We start from the raw sequence: 19,515 nt of genomic DNA, 5'->3' as shown, positions 1-19,515 counted from the left end.
CAACAGGCCCTGGTGTGTAATATTCCCCTCCCTGTGTCCATGTGTTCTCATTGTTTAACTCCCACTTATGAGTGAGAACATGCAGTGTTTGGTTTTCTGTTCCTGTGTTAGTTTGCTGAGAATGATGGTTTCCAGCTTCATCCATTTCCCTGCAAAGGACATGAACTCCTCCTTTTTTTATGGCTGTTTAATATTCCATGGGGTATATGTGCCACATTTTCTTTATCCGGTCTATCCAGTCTATCTACTGGTGGGCATTAGGGTTGGTTTCAAGTCTTTGCTATTGTGAACAATGCTGCAATAAACATACATATGCATGTGGCTTTATAGTAGAATAATTTATAATCCCTTGGGTATATACCTAGTAATGGGATCTCTGGGTCAAATGGTATTTCTAGTTCTAGATCCTTGAGGAATCGCCACACTGTCTTCCACAATGGTTGAACTAATTTACACTCCCAACAACAGTGTAAAATCATTCCTATTTCTCCACATCCTCTCCATCATCTGTTGTTTCCTGACTTTCTAATGATCACCATTCTAACTGGTGTGAGATGGTATCTTAATGTGGTTTTGATTTGCATTTCTCTAATGACCAGTGATGATGAGCTTTTTTTCATATGTTTGTTGGCCGCATAAATGTCTTCTTTTGAGAAATGTCTGTTCATATTGAGAAGGTTATGTCTTTTAAGTCAGCCTGTAAGATCTGGGAAAAGTAGACAGGGCTTTCAGTGCATCCTTCAGGGTGCACTGTTCAGGTGAACTGATGGCCCTTCCATGTGAAGGCAAAAGGAAATGGACTCTTGGGGTTGACCGGGATGGTGAAAAAAGTACTATAGAGATCAACAGCAGAAAAATATTGGATGTTAGAATGTATATTGGATAAGAGGCTATGTGGAACAGGCACAACAGGATGCAAGGGAATAAAATGTTATGAATAGCTCTAAGATCCTAGGCAAGTCTCCATCCCTATTAGCTTAGAAACAGGTAGAAGGGGTATGTTACAGGGACTGGTATAAAGGGACTATTAAGTCCCTTGAAAATGAAATTACTGACAATAGGTTCTATACCAACTAAAGCCTCATGGTGGAGGGGATATTATTTTATGTTCAGTAGAGGTTTGTTAGGATCTATTTGTGTAGAAATGGGTGGTGCTGCCGGATCAGTCTGACATTGGTATTGATTTATTCCCAAAGGGTTTCAAACAGTTACTTTAGAGCTGGATGTCCAGGATCAACTGGATGACTGGAGACTAATAAGGGGAATACATGGCTGAGGTCAGAGGCTGAAGCCTCAGGCAAGGAGACCTTTAAAACAATGTCTCTCTTATAGGTAAAAGAAAAACAAGCTTGGTGTTTTTCAAGAAAGTCCCTTCCTATTAGGTGTATTGGAGCAAAATGAAGAAGTGAAAAGCTGCAATGCCAGTAAGAGGCCCTAGTTGGTAAGAAACTAGTTCAGACTTGAAGATAGTCTTAGATTGGTTAGTGACTCAGCCATTTGAATAGCTTGGTCACTCTGGGTGGTTGGATTTTGAAAGAAGTCAAGGTTAAGCATAGATGCAGTGTCTATTAGGGCTTGGACTATTCTGTTAATTTTTAAGATAAACCTCTCCCAATCAACTGACTGAAAGGAGAGGAAAAATCCCCCATGTTTCCCTGAGGTACCCCTAGTTCTGATCAATAAGTATTTCTCTTATTGTTTCTGCAGAAGGAGGTTGCTTTACCTTATTGGTGTCCTTCTGAAGCCCTCATTTATATTTTTTACCATCTCATTTCAAATGCCAGAAAAAGCAAATTATACCTCTTGCAACAGACGAAACTAATTTCTAACTATTAAATGGAGTTTGCTGATCTGGGAGAGATTTTATGAGTTGTTGAATATGCAAGGCCATGAGTTTATCTGTCTTTCTTGCCATTCTAGTGCCTTGGTGGCTTTAGCCTCTTTTTTCTTTTCTAGGATTTTAGAGAGGCGATTGGCCAAAGAAGCTATATCATAGGGTCTCTTAGAAGGCCAATTGGGATCATATTGCTTAACCAGGGTGCTAAGGGCTTTAACTTACTTGAGGGAAAGTGAGTTAAAAAAGATTTATAATATCATCAGTTAGATCTTTGATACTAGAATTTTGTAGAAAGCCTTTTGAATCGACCGGGAGCAGTCGCTCACACCTATAATCCCAGCACTTTGGGAGACCAAGGTGGGTGGATCACCTGAGGTCAGGAGCTTGAGAGCAGCCCGGCCAACATGGTAAAACCCCTTCTCTACTAAAAAATACAAAAAAAAAAAAATTAGCCAGGTGTGGTGGTATGCACCTGTAATCCCAGCTACCCAGGAGGCTGAGGCTGGAGAAACACTTGAACCCAGGAGGTGGAGGTTGCAGTGAGCCAAGATTGTACCACTCCACTCCAGCCTGGGCAACAGAGCAAGACTCCATCTCAAAAAAAAACAAAAAAAAAAAGAAAAAGAAAAAAGAAAGCCTTTTGAATCAGTCAAAGGAATCAATGACAGATTTGTCTTTTTTCTGAGTCAATGGCATTCCAATTAGTTTGTCAAGGAAAGAGTGCTGAGATGGCTTTAATCAATTCAACAATTGTTTTTCTCACCACTTCAAAGGCTATTTCCTTAGTATGCTGAAAATCATCTTGGGGCTTAGTCCAGTCAGCTAAACACATCCATCCTTGGGTTAAGACATTTTCCACTAAGATTTGAATCAACTAGTGAACATCAGGAGGTCCTGGCTGGTAAACATTTATAATCAAACTAAAGCAGCATTCAAACTCAAGCGAGTCTATTTTAGGAGTAGAAAAATCTTTGACTAATGCTAGAAATCTGAGACTTTGTCCCAGGACAGTAAGAGGTAATTTGCAAGGCTAGTTTGCAATCCCTTTAAAAGGTGTCATCAGAGGGGTTGCAGAATTAGCAACTGGAGGGGGTTGCTCATGAATAGAAGGTGAAGGAAAGAAAGGCAGCTCAAAGAGAAGTGACTGGCAGCAAGGGGCTAATGCATATGGGGGTGGCATTGGTGGAGTTCAAGGAGAAAGGCAAGAAGGCACAGTGTCCTTTTTAGTTTTGGATTTAGGGTCCGATTTAGAAGAATTTTCAAATTTTTTAAGATCTTGATTAAGTTTTGATTTAGTCTCTTTTAAACAGGCAACTAGGGATCCTTGATTTCGCTTTGAGCTTTCATTTTAGCAACTGAAAAAGACCTCACACTGCTTTTGACAGGTTTGGAATCTTCTGTTCTTTATTGCACATGTAGATAAACTGATTGAGGCATGTTAAAAGTTCCCCATTGTGACCAAGAAAGCTTTAAGTCATACTGACTTATTTTTATCCAGGATACCAAATATTAACAAGAATTTTTCCTATAGTTTTTAAACATGTAAACCTCCAGAGTCTCTGACAGCAGTTGGTCCAAAACCATTTCCATACTGGGTAAGTTACATACAGTAGTCACCTAAAGAAGGTGGCCTTCGCAGTGCAACGTTAGTGCAGGCATCCCTGCTGGACTGCGGGTAGGTCTAGGCCACAGCTCAATGGGCAGACCTTTCTTAAAGAAAACATTTCCCTAGATTTCAATCTAAACGCCTGAACTCTTAGATTCAATAGCGCTTACCCAGTTCTTGCCCAGTGTAACCAGGATGCAATTGAACTTAGGAATTTTTCAAGGCAGTGCCAAGAAAGAAATCAGGGGCCACTTTGGATCCCATCCCATGTTGCCAGAATTGTTAACAAAAGACTTTGATATCCATGAAGGAAGAAAAGGAAAAGACTATTTTCAGAGGCAGAAGCAATCTGTAGATTGGGGAACATAGCTTTCAGTGAAAGCCAAAAGTTCATTCTCTGCAGAAAGGAAGAGGGAGGTGGTATATATGTCTTACAGAGTCAGCTTTACACACATACTGAGCAAGACCGGGAGAAATCTATGAATATCCATGAGGGAAGTCAGGCACGTGTACAGTGAGTAAACATTCATGTAACATATGTTTTACATTCACTTCACTTTTAATTAGACTAAAATGGGTGGAATTTGGCTCTTTATGTCAAAAAGGGACCGTAGGGCACAAAGACAGTTGTGCGCAGTCTCTATAAGTTGCCTGAAACTGGCTTGAAGTTCGTGAGTGTTTATCAATAAAGAATGTTTATAAGACCAATCTTCTATCCAGTTGGAGTTGTGGCAGGACCACAAGGTGCAGGAGAGGGTTATCAGCTGACATAGAATTAACTATACCAGAATACATGACTACCCCTTCATTTTGCTAGCCATGTGGTGTGTCTCATTTTAGCCACAAGGAGTCCATTGGGGAAGACTGCCAATATGTCTGTTAGGGGATACTTTAAGAACCTGTAAAATCAACACAAGTTATTTATTTACAAGCACAGCATACACAACCCCATTTTGAAAAGGAGAAATAGACAAGAAGAAATGGGTAACAGGCCTCAAGCAAGTCTGAAACCCAAGAGAGCCAATGATGGACATTCAGACTCCTGAATAATTTCCTTTGACAACATGTCCTGCATCTTCTATAAACAGGTGCAGTGGGCTCCAGGGCATTGGGTAGCCCCATCCCTATGGTTTGGCTGGGCTCAATCAACCCAACACCACCAGGCTGGCATTGCATGCTGGTTGCTGTATAGTTCTGGGGTCTCTGTGATAGTTCCACTCTCACAGTTCCACTAGGCACTGCTCTGGGGGGACTCTGTGGTGGCTTTGCCCTTGCAACAAGTCTCTGCCAGGCCTCCAGGCTTTCAAGGACATCCTTTGAAATCTAAGTGGGAGCTGCCATGCTTCCACAGTTCTTACCTTCTGCAAGCCTGCAAAATTAGCACCATGTGGATTCCACCAAGGTTAATGACTTGTACCATCTGGAGCTGCGATAGAAGCTGTACCTATGGCCGTTGCAGCTGAGGCCGTGGTAGTTGCAGGGCATTGTGCAGCAGGGCCAGGAGCAGCATCCTGAGGTGGAATTGGTCAGTGAGCTCATGGAGAGTGCCCTGGGCTTGTCCTCTGAAGCCATTCAGCCCTCATAGGCATCTGGGCCTCGAAGGTATCTGAAATGCCTTTGGGGCCTTTCTTTCATTGCTTGAGGAATAGCACTTGGCTTTTGTATTAGTCCATTCTCTCAATGCTATAAAGAAATACTTGCTACTGGGTAACTTATAAAAAAAGAAAAAAGGTTTAATTGGTTTATCGTTCTGCTGGCTCTACAAGAAGCATGGCTGGGGGAGGCCTCAGGAAACTTACAATCATGTCAGAAGGTGAAGGGGAAGTAGGAGTATTTCACATGGTCAGAGCAGGAGGAAGAGAGAGAGAAGGAAGATGTGCTACACACTTTTAAACAACCAAATCTTGTGAGAACTCTTTCATGAGAACAGCTCCACAGTGAGATGGTGTTAAACCATGAGAAGCTACCCCTATGATTTAGCCACCTCCCACTAGACCCCCACCTCCAACATTGGGGATTACAATTGACATTGTAGGGAGAATGGGCAGGAACACCGATCCTAACCATATCCGCTTTCTTCTATCTTTGTTAATCTCTTAAGCAAAGGTGTCCCTGTGCTACATCCTTGGTTTTCTCTCCCGTAAATGCGCTTTCCTTCCTTACTATATTGCCAAACTATGAGTTTTTCAAGTTTTTCTGCTCTATTCCCCTTTTCTCTAGCAGTTTACAATAAGAAATTAGAAGCAACCACACAACATTCTGAGAACTTTGCTACGTAAAATTTCTTCTGCCAGATATCCTAGTTCATCACTCTTAAGTTAGGCCTTCCACAAACCCCTCAGGCATAGTCATAGTTCAGCCAAGTTCTTGGCCAGTTTATAGCAAGGATGGCCCTTGCTTCTAAAACCTTGTTCTTCAGTTTCATCTTAACCTCATGAGAATGACCTTTGCTATCTATATTTCTATCAACATTCTGGTCATGAGCATTTATCTAATCTCTAAGAAGTTTAAAACTTTCCCTCATCTTCTTGTCTTTTAATCCCTAACAAGAATCTGTGCTTTTTATTCATATTTATCTATTGATATACAATCTTGTTCTGTCACCCAAGCTGGAGTGTAGTGGCCTGATCTCAGTTCATTGCAACCTCCACCCCGACTGACTCAAGTGATCCTCCCACCTCAGCCTCCCAAATAGCTGGGACCAAAGGCACACACCACCATGCTCAGCTAATTTTTGGTATTTTGGGTATAGAAGGGGTCTTGCCATGTTGCCCAGGCTGGTTTCAAACTCCTGAGCTTAAGCAATCCGCCCACCTTGGCTTCTCAAAGTGCTGAGATCACAGGTGAGCCACTGCACCTGGCCAAATGTAGGCTTTTTCTATCTTGCTCCTCCAAACTCTTCCAGCCACTCCCCTTGAGAGAACTTGATGATACAGAAAAGTACTTGTGGTATAGTAAGTAAAAAAATATAAAAACTTGCTGCGTGTTTTTATAAACAAAAATAATTTTTTTAAAAAATTGTGCTAAATTTTTAATAGATCAATTTCTTTAGAATGAAATTGTGAATATTTTCGTTGTCATCTGTTTTTTTCTTATAGGGAAAGTACATTAAGTTTAAATGAAGTGGTATAAAAATACAGAATCCAAAAGTCATGGTGTGATTAGAGTCAAGTTGGAGAGATACTTTATTTTGAAAATAAATAAAACTATTTGACTAAAATTTGATGTAAAACATTTAATTCTATTGTATTTGCTTTTAGGCATGCACTCATAAAAAATGCTGTAATCCTGCAGATTGTACTCTAGTTGGAGCTGCAGAATGTGGCACTGGACCATGCTGTAACAATAAAACTTGTACGGTAAGTTTTATTACCTATTTCTTTTTCTTTCTTTCTTTCTTTCTTTTTTTTTTTTTTCCTGAGAAGGAGTTTCACTCTTGTTGCCCAGGCTGGAGTGCAGTGATGCAGTCTCAGCTCACTGCAACCTCCACCTACCAGGTTCAAGTGATTCTCTTGCCTCAGCCTCCCAAGTAGCTGGGATTACAGGAGCATCCCACCACACCCAGCAAATTTTTGTATTGTTAGTAGAGATGGGGTTTCACCATGTTGGCCAGGCTGATCTTGAACTCCTGACCTCAGGTGATCCACCTGCCTCAGCCTCCCAAACTGCTGGGATTACAGGTGTGAGCCACCACACCTGGCCTTTATTACCTATTTCTAATGAGTGCTTAGATATTCCTACAGGTAATTTTTAAATAAAAACATTAATACTGATTATGTATTGGTCAGTCGTAACTGGATGATGAATGTCCAAGCGAAGAAAAATAAACACAAACTTAGGTTAAAATTGAAGATAGGTCTGGCTTCATGCTCTAGTGAGTGTTCGTTTCAAACAGGATTTTTATTCTATGCATCTCTTGGATATCCTTGCTTTTAAGCTGACAATTCTCAAACAAGTATTCTCAATATGTAGTATAGATAGGTCATTGGAGCTCCTTGTTTGAGTTAGTCAATTTCAATTCTTGGTAGTGCAGGCAAACTGGATTGAGCCTGAAAAATAAATTTATTTTTTTTTCTTTCTCCCACAGATCCACGAAAGAGGCCACATCTGCAGAAAAAGTGTAGATATGTGTGATTTTCCAGAATATTGCAATGGAACATCTGAGTTTTGCGTACCTGATGTGAAAGCTGCTGATTTAGAATACTGCAGTAATAGGACTAGCTATTGCTTTAAAGGAGTGTGCAGAGACAGGGATAGACAGTGTTCACAGTTATTTGGAAAATGTAATTGTTTTACCTTTTTTGGGGGGGTTTATATTTAAACTGTAAATATTCTAAAGTCAGTAACCCACCCAAGAGCCATCCCTGAAAGTGCTGTTTTACATTCAAATTTAGAAATAAAATTGCAAATCAAAGCAACTTTGAATGATGTCAAGAGTTATAATAGACCTAATAACTACAGGATGCAATAGTAGGACATTAGTCCAACTTAAGGTGGTTGTTGCAAAGGGAGTAGACTATTAGAATAGTAGATAAGAGAGCAGGTGACTGATTTCTTAATTATTTCTACACTATAACATGAATTTTTCTCTTCTCATGTGTATAGTTTTCAGTAAGTGCTTCTCCTTGTAAAGCCAGTAGATGACATCAAAAATTTATGGCAGATTACACTGAGTGGGCCTTGTTGTTGTCTAGATATCTTTCTACTGACTTACCACACTTTTACCATTTAATATTTTAATATAAGTAACTATAACTTCTTATGTTTTCAGTTTCTAAGTCTGCTAATCTTCTGTGTACAGAAGAAGTGAATTTTCAATATGACAAATTTGGAAACTGTGGTTCCCGTTGTAATTTTTTGTACGTATTTAGAAAAGTTTACATCTTCCAAGTGCGTTCATTGTGTTTTGTGTATGTACTGCAAAGAGTGACTTGAAATAAATGAGAGACAGTATCTAGTATATACAGATAGACTTATTTGTTGCATTTAATATGGCATTGTGTGCTGTGAAAAACTTTGCTGTTATGATCTGAGTAATATTTTGAATTATCCTCACTTTTGAATTGTTATTAACCTAATAATTGTGTACCTAAGTGACAAATGGGTAACTTTTTTCTGTCTTATGTTGCTAGTGATATCCTTTGTGGAAAGATTGTTTGTCACTGGATACATTCAGAACTAGTACCAATGACAGACTTAGATATACAATATACTTACCTTGGAGGTCATGTATGTTTGTCCGCACATGCAAGAAATCGTTCAAAACAATCAGAGACCTATACAGAAGATATAACTGCGTGTGGTCAACACAAGGTAAATAACATTTTTATTGATACGATATATGGTGGATTTGTCTGTGAGTGTCTGAAGTGTGTGTATCAGAGAGAGAGAGAGAGATTGAGAGGATGCTTAAATTTTCATTTATAATTAATGCTACAAATTTTGGTTACAATATCATGATCTTAAGATACACTGATCAGAATTTTGGCTGGTTAAAGAAACTCTTGCTTTACTATCTGTTATTTTTATTAAATTTTTACTACCGATATTTAAACTTGTTTCCTCTTGCTTGAGAATCTAAGACTCCCTGTTAGGCCAGGATCTGATCTGTGATGATTTGTGTAAACCAAGAACAAAAAAGAATAAAATGATGCAAAAAAAAAAAAAAAGTCAGAACAACCTGAATAACAAGAACTTTAAAGAAAACAAAACCCAAAAAAGACAAGTATTTAGTCTTGTAGTGATTGACAAAAAATTAGTTTGGTTACAATTGAAGTAAAGTAATTATTTTCTCATTAACCTGCTCTCCTACTCCTTCTTCCATAAGCATATTTTGTCTAAAATGTGGCCTTCACATAAAACATGACAATAAAACATAGTGTTTAAGTTTTGTTAATTTTTATTCTTCTGAAGAATTTTGAGATACCTAATAAAGGCTTTTCGAACTAGTAACACTGAAAAATAAGTTGACTAATTAAAAAGCATACAATTACCACACATTTTTATAAAAATAATTTACATATAGAAATATATTTTTAAAATAAAAAGAGATAAATTTAAATGAAAAGTATACTTATCTTAGAATGGGAAAAGATATTTACACATAAAAGTAATGAATTAATCAAAGGAACATACTGATGCTGACTGTATTGTAAAGTAATATGTCATTCCTCCAAAGACCATTTAAAACAAACTGAAAAAATATTTACTATAAATGCAGAAGTATAAATACTTAAATATATTAACTAATTTTATCTTTTATATATAAAAGATATATTAATTTTATCTTTTTTACATATATAATATATATAGCATAACACAGAACATATTTGGTCTCTGTCTCTGATTCTTGGCACACAGCTTCTAATAAAACCCTTGGAATTTCCTAAGTGATGGGAGTGTTTTTTGTTCTTGAGAATGAATAAACACCTTTCAGTCACACACTGCGGTGCTGGCAGGAGTGAACTTCACTCGCTGGGACCTGCTGCATTCCACCCCTCGCAGGAGGGAGCGTGCAGGTGAGCGGGTAAAGGAGCCGGAGCAAGTGCTTTTGGGTGCTGGCAGAAACAAACTCCCTGCGGGCCCCACAGCAGCATCTAAGGGGGTGCCTGCGACCCCTGAAGCTCCAGAGGACATGTTTCAGTGCTCTTTTAGCTCTGCAGTCTGCAGATGGCTTAAGTGTTAACAGCTCAGTGGGCCCGCAGCTGTCCTCTGCCAGCGAGGGCAAAGGGCCAGTGTGGCAGCCTTTTGTATCCACACTCGTGGCACCTGAGCTCTTTTCTGGCATCCAGAAAAAAATGAGGTCACTCAAACAAATTGAAGGATGGTAAATGTGAGAGATTTTGTTGCCAGGAAAAATGGCTCTCAGTGGAAAGGGGAGCTGGAAAGGGGACGAGCAGGTAATCTTCCCCTCAAGTCTGGCCATCTCCAGCTGGACTCTTCTCCAAAGTCACACTGTCAAGCTGTCCCTCTGAAGTCAAACCACTTCTCTCCAATGTCCGGCTGTAATCCCCAGTGTCCAGCTGCTTCTCCTCTCTGCCGGCTGAGTCTGGGGATCTTTACAGGTGCAGGTTGAGGGAGTGGGGTGGGCCATGGATGTTTAGGAAAAGGCAGCATTCGAGCGGGAACACAGGGTTATGAGTTCTCACTTTGGGCTGCGGTCTCAGGCTTTTCGGCTTGAGGGTGGGGCTTTGCCAGGGACCCACCCTCTTCTGCCTAGGATTTCTCTGGCCCCTGTCACTATCACTACCAGCTAGACTAAACAAGAAGAAAAGATAGAAGATCTAAACAACCAAAATGAGAAATAAAAAAGCAGGCATTATAACTCACCACAGAAATACAAAAGATTATTAGAAACTATTATGAACAATTTTATGCTCACAAGCTAGAAAACCTAGAGGAAATAGATAAATTCCTGAAAACATAAAACCTACCAAGATTGAACCAGGAAGAAATACAACTCCCAAGGAGACCAATAATGACTAGTGAGATTGAATCAGTAATAAAAATTATCCCAACAACAACAACAAAAGGCTAGGACCATATGGATTCACTGCCCAATTCTACCTCCGGAATAGAATAACTACTAATTAGACTAACTAATAAATAGAATAACTAATAATTAGAATAATACTAATCTTTTTGAAACAATTTTTAAAAATCAAGGAGGAGAAAATTATCTCTAACTCATACTACAAGGCCAGTATCATCTGATACCAAAGCCAAACAACGGCATAAAAAAAAGTAAAGACCAGTATCTCTGGAAGACACAGTCACAAAAGTCCTCAAGAAAATCCTAGCAAATCAAATGCAACAGCACATCAAAAACATAATACATCGTGATTATGTGGGATTCATCCCAGGGATCCAAAGATGGTTCAACACGTGCAAATCAAAAATTTGATCCATCACATCAACAAAATGAAAGATAAAAACCACATGATAATCTCAATTGATGCAGAGAAATCATTGGATAAATTTCAGCATCTCTTCGGATAAAAATTCGCAATAAACTCAGCATACAAGGAACATTCTCCAACATCATAAAGGCAATCTACAACAACCATACAGCCAACATACAGCCAACATTATACTTAAGAAGGAAAAATTGAAAGCATTTGCTATAAGAACTAAATCAAGGCAAGGATGCCCACTTTTACCACTCTTAGTTAGCATAGTACTGGAAGTCCTCACCAAAACAATAAGGCAAGAGAAAATAATAAAGTCATCCAGACTGGAAAAGAGGAAGTCAAATTATTCCTGATGATTGAGTTTTTGTCTAGAAAACCCTAATGACTCCACCAAAAAAAAACTCTTAGATTTGATAAATAAGTTTAATAAAGTTTCATGATACAAAATTAATAGACAGATACTAGTAGTGTTTCTATATACCAATAATGATCTAGCCAAGGACAAAATCAAGAAGACAATCTCATTTATAATAGCTACCAAAAAATAAAATTAAATACCTAGGAATATATTTAACCAAGGAGAAGAAGGATCTCTACAAGAACTACAAAACACTGAATTAAATAAATAAAATAAATTATAGATGATGCAAACAAATGGGAAAACATCCTGTGCTCATGGATTGGGAGAATCAATATCATAAAAATGACCATACTTCTCAAAACAATCTACAGATTCAATGCAATCCTTATCAAAATACCAATGTCATTTTTCACAGATAAAAAAATGTGAAATTTATATGACTCGAAAACAGCTTGATTAGTCAAAGTAATCCTAACCAAAAAGAACAATGCTGGAAGCATCACATTACTTAGCTTTAAGTTACACTACAATCCAATGGTAACCAAAACAGCAAGATATAATTATAAAAATAGACACATAGATCAATGGAACAGAAAAGAGATCCCAGAAATCCACATATTTACATCAAACTGATCTTCAATAAAGCCAGCAAGAACATACATTGGGGAAAGGACCATCTTCAAAAAGGTGCTGGGAAAACTGGATAGCATATGCAGAAAAATGACACTGGACCCATACCTCTCAGCATATACAAAAACTAACTCAAGGTGGATTAAAGACCTGAATATAAGATCTGAAACTATAAACACCCTAGAAGAAAACCTACAAAAAACTCTTTTGGACATTGGCCCAGGCAAAGAATACATGACCAAGTCCTCAAAAGCAAACACAATGAAAACAAAAGTAGATAAATGGGACTTAATTAAACTAAAAAACTTCTGCACAGCAAAGGAAACAACAGAGTAAACAGATAATCGACAGAATGGGAAAAATATTTGCAAATTATAAATCCAACAAAGGACTAATATCCGAATCTGCAAGGAACTCAAACAACACAACGGCAACAAAATAACCAAGTAACCCCATTAACAAGTGAGCAAAGGACATGAACAGACACTTCTCAAAATAAGACATACAAGCGGCCAAAAAACATAGGAAAAATGCCCAATATCACCAACTATCAGAGTAAAACCTTAACGAGATACCGTCTTACACAAGTCAGAATGTCTATTATTAAAAAGTCAAAGAACAATAGATGTCAAGAATGTGGAGAAAAAGGAAAGTTTATACACTGATGTTGGGAATGTAAATTAGTACAACCTCTTTGAGAAACAGTATGGAGATTTCTCAAAGCACTAAATATAGACCCACCATTTGACACAGCCACCCTACTACTCAAATACAAAATGAGCATAAAAATACCTCCTTCTAAGGGTCTATATGGGTAAATAAAAGAAAGGTGCATAAAAAGTGTTAAAAGAGGTCCTATAAATTAAAAATTGCTAGTACAAGCTGGCTACTTTTTTCTTGTACCAGTTTGTAATAAAAATGTATATTTCTGCTTTCTGAAAATATCTCATTTGTAATATTTCTTATTAATAACATACCATTTAGAATTGTTCCTATGGGTTTTTATTAAAATGTTATGAAATTCAGATTCATCTGTTCTGTATATCCCCTGTGCATATAATATTTGTACGAATATGATTCCTTATCTCTTGACTTTACATTTAGTATTTTTGTTGCTGTTTGCTTCATAACATTTTAGGCTTGTCGCTCCCAAGAATGCAGAAATTTTAGTGAACTAAATATAACAAAATGTACTACAAATTGTGGACAGAATGGGGTATGTAACAGTTACTATTTTTCTCAGTATAATTATTTTAATCTATGTCAATAACATGTTCTATGATAATAATAAAGTTCACAAGTATTAGATGTGAAAATTTCTTTTTGAAAATTCATTAAATAAGGAAAGTAGATCCACTATTTATACATACATGTTATTTATGCATATAATCAGATTGTTATAGGCCTCATGAGCAAATAAGTTCACACTTTGTAAAAAATGCACCATGAAACAGAATCCATTATTATGATATTAGATTAAGATTAAATTTTAGAAATGGATTTATTAAGGACGATACTTATGCTTTTATGCATATACATACATATTGTTTATAATTGAGCGTATGTGTACTTATACAATATGAACATTCACACACTGTTATTCACATTGATTTATGAGATCAGAGTTTTCAATCCATTAAGATCTGTTTCATTCCTCAACAGCTTCAACTTATTTCACCATATGGATCATCCATACTATATTCAAAATGCCGTTCACTGATGGCCTTTCAATTAATGTTAAATTTCAGCTTATTACAAATAGTGGTACAACAGATATGATTGTAAATTTACTTTCCACATTGATATGCTTCCTTAAATTATTAGCAAATAAAATTTGGGCTGAATATATGCACAATTTGAATTTTCCTAAGTAATATACTGTCATCAAGAAACATTATACCAGTTTTTTCTCCCACCTATCATGTATGAAAATGTGCATTTCCTCATATTCTGGCCAGACTAGTTGTATTAATCTTTTTAGTCTCTTTTAACATGCTAAGTCCATTGTTAATTTGCATTTATTTGATAATTAATAATGCAGTTCCTAAGTATATATGGTCATATCTGCTACTTGCATTTCTGTTTGCTCATCTATTGTAAACTTATCTACTGGCTTATAGAAATGTTGTAAACTTTATAAGTCATTCTAAGCACACAGTTGTCTCCTTGTGGTCAGTGTCTTCTGCCATATTGATGATTCATATTTTTTTATAGTAATTCAGGAAAAAAGTGGCCTGCCTGTGTGGCTTACATCAATTTTTCCTCAAAATTACTTACACATCTATTATTTACAGTTTCTTTTCTTTCTTAATTTTAATTTACGTTCGTAATCAATTTTGTATGCATTTATTTCTGAATTATCTACTGACCCATTTTCCATTCATCTGCCAGATCACATTTATACATTTTTTCTAGCTTTCTATATAAATTTTTTGTGCCTGTATCTGATTGAGCAAGCATCTTAAAATTTTGGCTTTCCCCCCCTATTTTTTTTAATAAAATTTGGCTCTCAACACAACTATTTTTTTAAATCCAACACAATTTATAATAAATTTTTATTCCCACCATTCTATAGTTTCTAGCATCATAATCTGTACACCCTTATAATAAAAAGCATTTAAATTGAATCAAGAATGGTATTCACTTTATTTAGAAATGTAAGAGACAAACAAGAAGATACCTCTATGATGTTTGAAAATATATTGCATGGACATTTATTTATTTATTTATTATTATTATTATACTTTACGTTTTAGGGTACATGTGCACAATGTGCAGGTTAGTTACATATGTATACATGTGCCATGCTGGTGTGCTGCACCCAGTAACTCGTCATTTAGCATTAGGTATATCTCCTAAAGCTATCCCTCCCCCCTCCCCCCACCCCACAACAGTCCCCAGAGTGTGATGTTCCCCTTCCTGTGTCCATGTGTTCTCATTGTTCAATTCCCACCTATGAGTGAGAATATGCGGTGTTTGGTTTTTTGTTCTTGCGATAGTTTACTGAGAATGATGATTTCCAATTTCATCCATGTCCCTACAAAGGACATGAACTCATCATTTTTTATGGCTGCATAGTAGTCCATGGTGTATATGTGCCACATTTTCTTAATCCAGTCTATCATTGTTGGACATTTGGGTTGGTTCCAAGTCTTTGCTATCGTGAATAGTGCCGCAATAAACATACGTGTGCATCTGTCTTTATAGCAGCATGATTTATAATCCTTTGGGTATATACCCAGTAATGGGATGGCTGGGTCAAATGGAATTTCTAGTTCTAGATCCCTGAGGAATCGCCACACTGACTTCCACAAGGGTTGAACTAGTTTACAGTCCCACCAACAGTGTAAAAGTGTTCCTATTTCTCCACATCCTCTGCAGCACCTGTTGTTTCCTGACTTTCTAATGATTGCCATTCTAAGTGGTGTGAGATGGTATCTCATTGTGGTTTTGATTTGCGTTTCTCTGATGGCCAGTGATGATGAGCATTTTTTCATGTGTTTTTTGGCTGCATAAATGTCTTCTTTTGAGAAGTGTCTGTTCATGTCCTTTGCCCACTTTTTGATGGGGTTGTTTGTTTTTTTCTTGTAAATTTGTTTGAGTTCATTGTAGATTCTAGATATTAGCCCTTTGTCAGATGAGTAGGTTGCAAAAGTTTTCTCCCATTTTGTAGGTTGCCTATTCACTCTGATGGTGGTTTCTTTTGCTGTGCAGGAGCTCTTTAGTTTAATTAGATCCCATTTGTCAAATTTGGCTTTTGTTGCCATTGCTTTTGGTGTTTTAGACATGAAGTCCTTGCCCATGCCTATGTCCTGAATGGTAATGCCTAGGTTTTCTTCTAGGGTTTTTATGGTTCTAGGTCTAACGTTTAAGTCTTTAATCCATCTTGAATTAATTTTTGTATAAGGTGTAAGGAAGGGATCCAGTTTCAGCGTTCTACATATGGCTAGCCAGTTTTCCCAGCACCATTTATTAAATAGGGAATCCTTTCCCCATTGCTTGTTTTTCTCAGGTTTGTCAAAGATCAGATAGTTGTAGATATGTGGCGTTATTTCTGAGGGCTCTGTTCTGTTCCATTGATCTATATCTCTGTTTTGGTACCAGTACCATGCTGTTTTGGTTACTGTAGCCTTGTAGTATAGTTTGAAGTCGGGTAGCATGATGCCTCCAGCTTTGTTCTTTCGGCTTAGGATTGATTTGGCGATGTGGGCTCTTTTTTGGTTCCATGTGAACTTTAAAGTAGTTTTTTCCAATTCTGTGAAGAAAGTCATTGGTAGCTTGATGGGGATAGCACTGAATCTATAAGTTACCTTGGGCAGTATGGCCATTTTCACAATATTGATTCTTCCTACCCATGAGCATGGAATGTTCTTCCATTTCTTTGCATCCTCTTTTATTTCATTGAGTAGTGGTTTGTAGTTCTCCTTGAAGAGGTCCTTCATGCCCCTTGTAAGTTCAATTCCTATGTATTTTATTCGCTTTGAAGCAATTGCGAATGGGAGTTCACTCATGATTTGGCTCTCTGTTTGTCTGTTATTGGTGTATAAGAATGCTTGTGATTTTTATACATTGATTTTGTATCCTGAGATTTGCTGAAGTTGCTTATCAGCTTAAGGAGATTTTGGGCTGAGACAATAGGGTTTTCTAGATATACAATCATGTCATCTGCAAACAGGGACAATTTGACTTCCTCTTTTCTGAATTGAATACCCTTTATTTCCTTCTCCTGCCTGATTGCCCTGGCCAGAACTTCCAACACTATGTTGAATAGGAGTGGTGAGAGAGGGCATCCCTGTCTTGTGGCAGTTTTCAAAGGGAATGCTTCCAGTTTTTGCCCATTCAGTATGATATTGGCTGTGGGTTTGTGATAGATAGCTCTTATTATTTTGAGATACATCCCATCAATACCTAATTTATTCAGAGTTTTTAGCATGAAGGGTTGTTGAATTTTGTCAAAGGCCTTTTCTGCATCTGTTGAGATAATCATGTGGTTTTTGTCTTTGGTTCTGTTTATATGCTGGATTACATTTATTGATTTGCATATATTGAACCAGCCTTGCATCCCAGGGATGAAGCCCACTTGATCATGGTGGATAAGCTTTTTGATGTGCTGCTGGATTCTGTTTGCCAGTATTTTATTGAGGATTTTTGCATCAATGTTCATCAAGGATATTGGTCTAAAATTCTCTTTTTGGGTTGTGTCTCCGCCCGGCTTTGGTATCAGGATGATGCTGGCCTCATAAAATGAGTTAGGGAGGATTCCCTCTTTTTCTATTGATTGGAATAGTTTCAGAAGGAATGGTACCAGTTCCTCCTTGTACCTCTGGTAGAATTCGGCTGTGAATCTATCTGGTCCTGGACTCCTTTTGGTTGGTAAGCTATTGATTATTGCCACAATTTCAGCTCCTGTTATTGGTCTATTCAGAGATTCAGCTTCTTCCTGGTTTAGTCTTGGGAGGGTGTATGTGTCAAGGAATTTATCCATTTCTTCTAGATTTTCTAGTTTATTTGCGTAGAGGTGTTTGTAGTATTCTCTAATGGTAGTTTGTATTTCTGTGGGATCGGTGGTGATATCCCCTTTATCATTTTTTATTGCGTCTATTTGATTCTTCTCTCTTTTCTTCTTTATTCGTCTTGCTAGCGGTCTATCAATTTTGTTGATCCTTTCAAAAAACCAGCTCCTGGATTCATTAATTTTTTGAATGGTTTTTTGTGTCTCTATTTCCTTCAGTTCTGCTCTGATTTTAGTTATTTCTTGCCTTCCGCTAGCTTTTGAATGTGTTTGCTCTTGCTTTTCTAGTTCTTTTAATTGTGGTGTTAGGGTATGAATTTTGGATGTTTCCTGCTTTCTCTTATGGGCATTTAGTGCTATAAATTTTCCTCTACACACTGCTTTGAATGTGACCCAGAGATTCTGGTATGTTGTGTCTTTGTTCTCGTTGGTTTCAAAGAACATCTTTATTTCTGCCTTCATTTCGTTATGTACCCAGTAGTCATTCAGGAGCAGGTTGTTCAGTTTCCATGTAGTTGAGCGGTTTTGAGTGAGTTTCTTAATCCTCAGTTCTAGTTTGATTGCACTATGGTCTGAGAGACAAGTTTGTTATAATTTCTGATCTTTTACATTTGCAGAGGAGAGCTTTTCTTCCAAGTATGTGGTCAATTTTGGAATAGGTGTGGTGTGGTGCTGAAAAAAATGTATATTCTGTTGATTTGGGGTGGAGAGTTCTGTAGATGTCTATTAGGTCTGCTTGGTGCAGAACTGAGTTCAATTCCTGGGTATCCTTGTTAACTTTCTGTCTCGTTGATCTGTCTAATGTTGACAGTGGGGTGTTAAAGTCTCCCATTATTATTGTGTGGGAGTCTAAGTCTCTTTGTAGGTCACTCAGGACTTGCTTTATGAATCTGGATGCTCCTGTATTGGGTGCATATATATTTAGGATAGTTAGCTCTTCTTGTTGAATTGATCCCTTTACCATTATGTAATGGCCTTCTTTGTCTCTTTTGATCTTTGTTGGTTTAAAGTCTGTTTTATCAGAGACTAGGATTGCAACCCCTGCCTTTTTTTGTTTTCCGTTTGCTTGGTAGATCTTCCTTCATCCTTTTATTTTGAGCCTATGTGTGTCTCTGCACGTGAGATGGGTTTCCTGAATACAGCACACTGATGGGTCTTGGCTCTTTATCCAATTTGCCAGTCTGTGTCTTTTAATTGGAGCATTTAGTCCATTTACATTTAAAGTTAATATTGTTATGTGTGAATTTGATCCTGTCATTATGATGTTAGCTGGTTATTTTGCTCATTAGTTGATGCAGTTTCTTCCCAGCCTTGATGGTCTTTACAATTTGGCATGATTTTGCAGTGGCTGGTACCAGTTGTTCCTTTCCATGTTTAGTGCTTCCTTCAGGAGCTTTTTTAGGGCAGGCCTGGTAGTGACAAAATCTCTCAGCATTTGTTTGTCTGTAAAGTATTTTATTTCTCCTTCACTTATGAAGCTTAGTTTGGCTGGATATGAAATTCTGGGTTGAAAATTCTTTTCTTTAAGAATGTTGAATATTGGCCCCCTCTCTCTTCTGGCTGGTAGAGTTTCTGCCGAGAGATCAGCTGTTAGTCTGATGGGCTTCCCTTTGTGGGTAACCCAAACTTTCTCTCTAATTGCCCTTAACATTTTTTCCT

The 19,515-nt window shown here is 37.6% G+C and overlaps 1 protein-coding gene across 2 annotated transcripts in view; it reads left to right on the top strand.

Moving 5' to 3' along the window:
• Positions 1 to 19,515, top strand: part of LOC100433654 (A disintegrin and metallopeptidase domain 3-like) — a 76,524-nt gene that overhangs the window by 40,191 nt on the left and 16,818 nt on the right. For both annotated transcript variants that reach the window (XM_024251136.3, XM_054561495.2), the window contains exons 13-17: positions 6,704 to 6,802; positions 7,531 to 7,726; positions 8,215 to 8,302; positions 8,576 to 8,756; positions 13,483 to 13,560. In XM_024251136.3, coding sequence (XP_024106904.3) covers positions 6,704 to 6,802; positions 7,531 to 7,726; positions 8,215 to 8,302; positions 8,576 to 8,756; positions 13,483 to 13,560 — 642 coding nt within the window. The remainder of the gene's footprint in view (positions 1 to 6,703; positions 6,803 to 7,530; positions 7,727 to 8,214; positions 8,303 to 8,575; positions 8,757 to 13,482; positions 13,561 to 19,515) is intronic.

Source organism: Pongo abelii, chromosome 7 (genome assembly GCF_028885655.2).
Source record: "Pongo abelii isolate AG06213 chromosome 7, NHGRI_mPonAbe1-v2.0_pri, whole genome shotgun sequence".
In the NCBI taxonomy this organism is placed as follows: Eukaryota; Metazoa; Chordata; class Mammalia; order Primates; family Hominidae; genus Pongo; species Pongo abelii.
The sequence above is the reverse complement of the archived record's forward strand: the minus strand, read 5'-3'. Positions and strand labels throughout refer to the sequence as shown.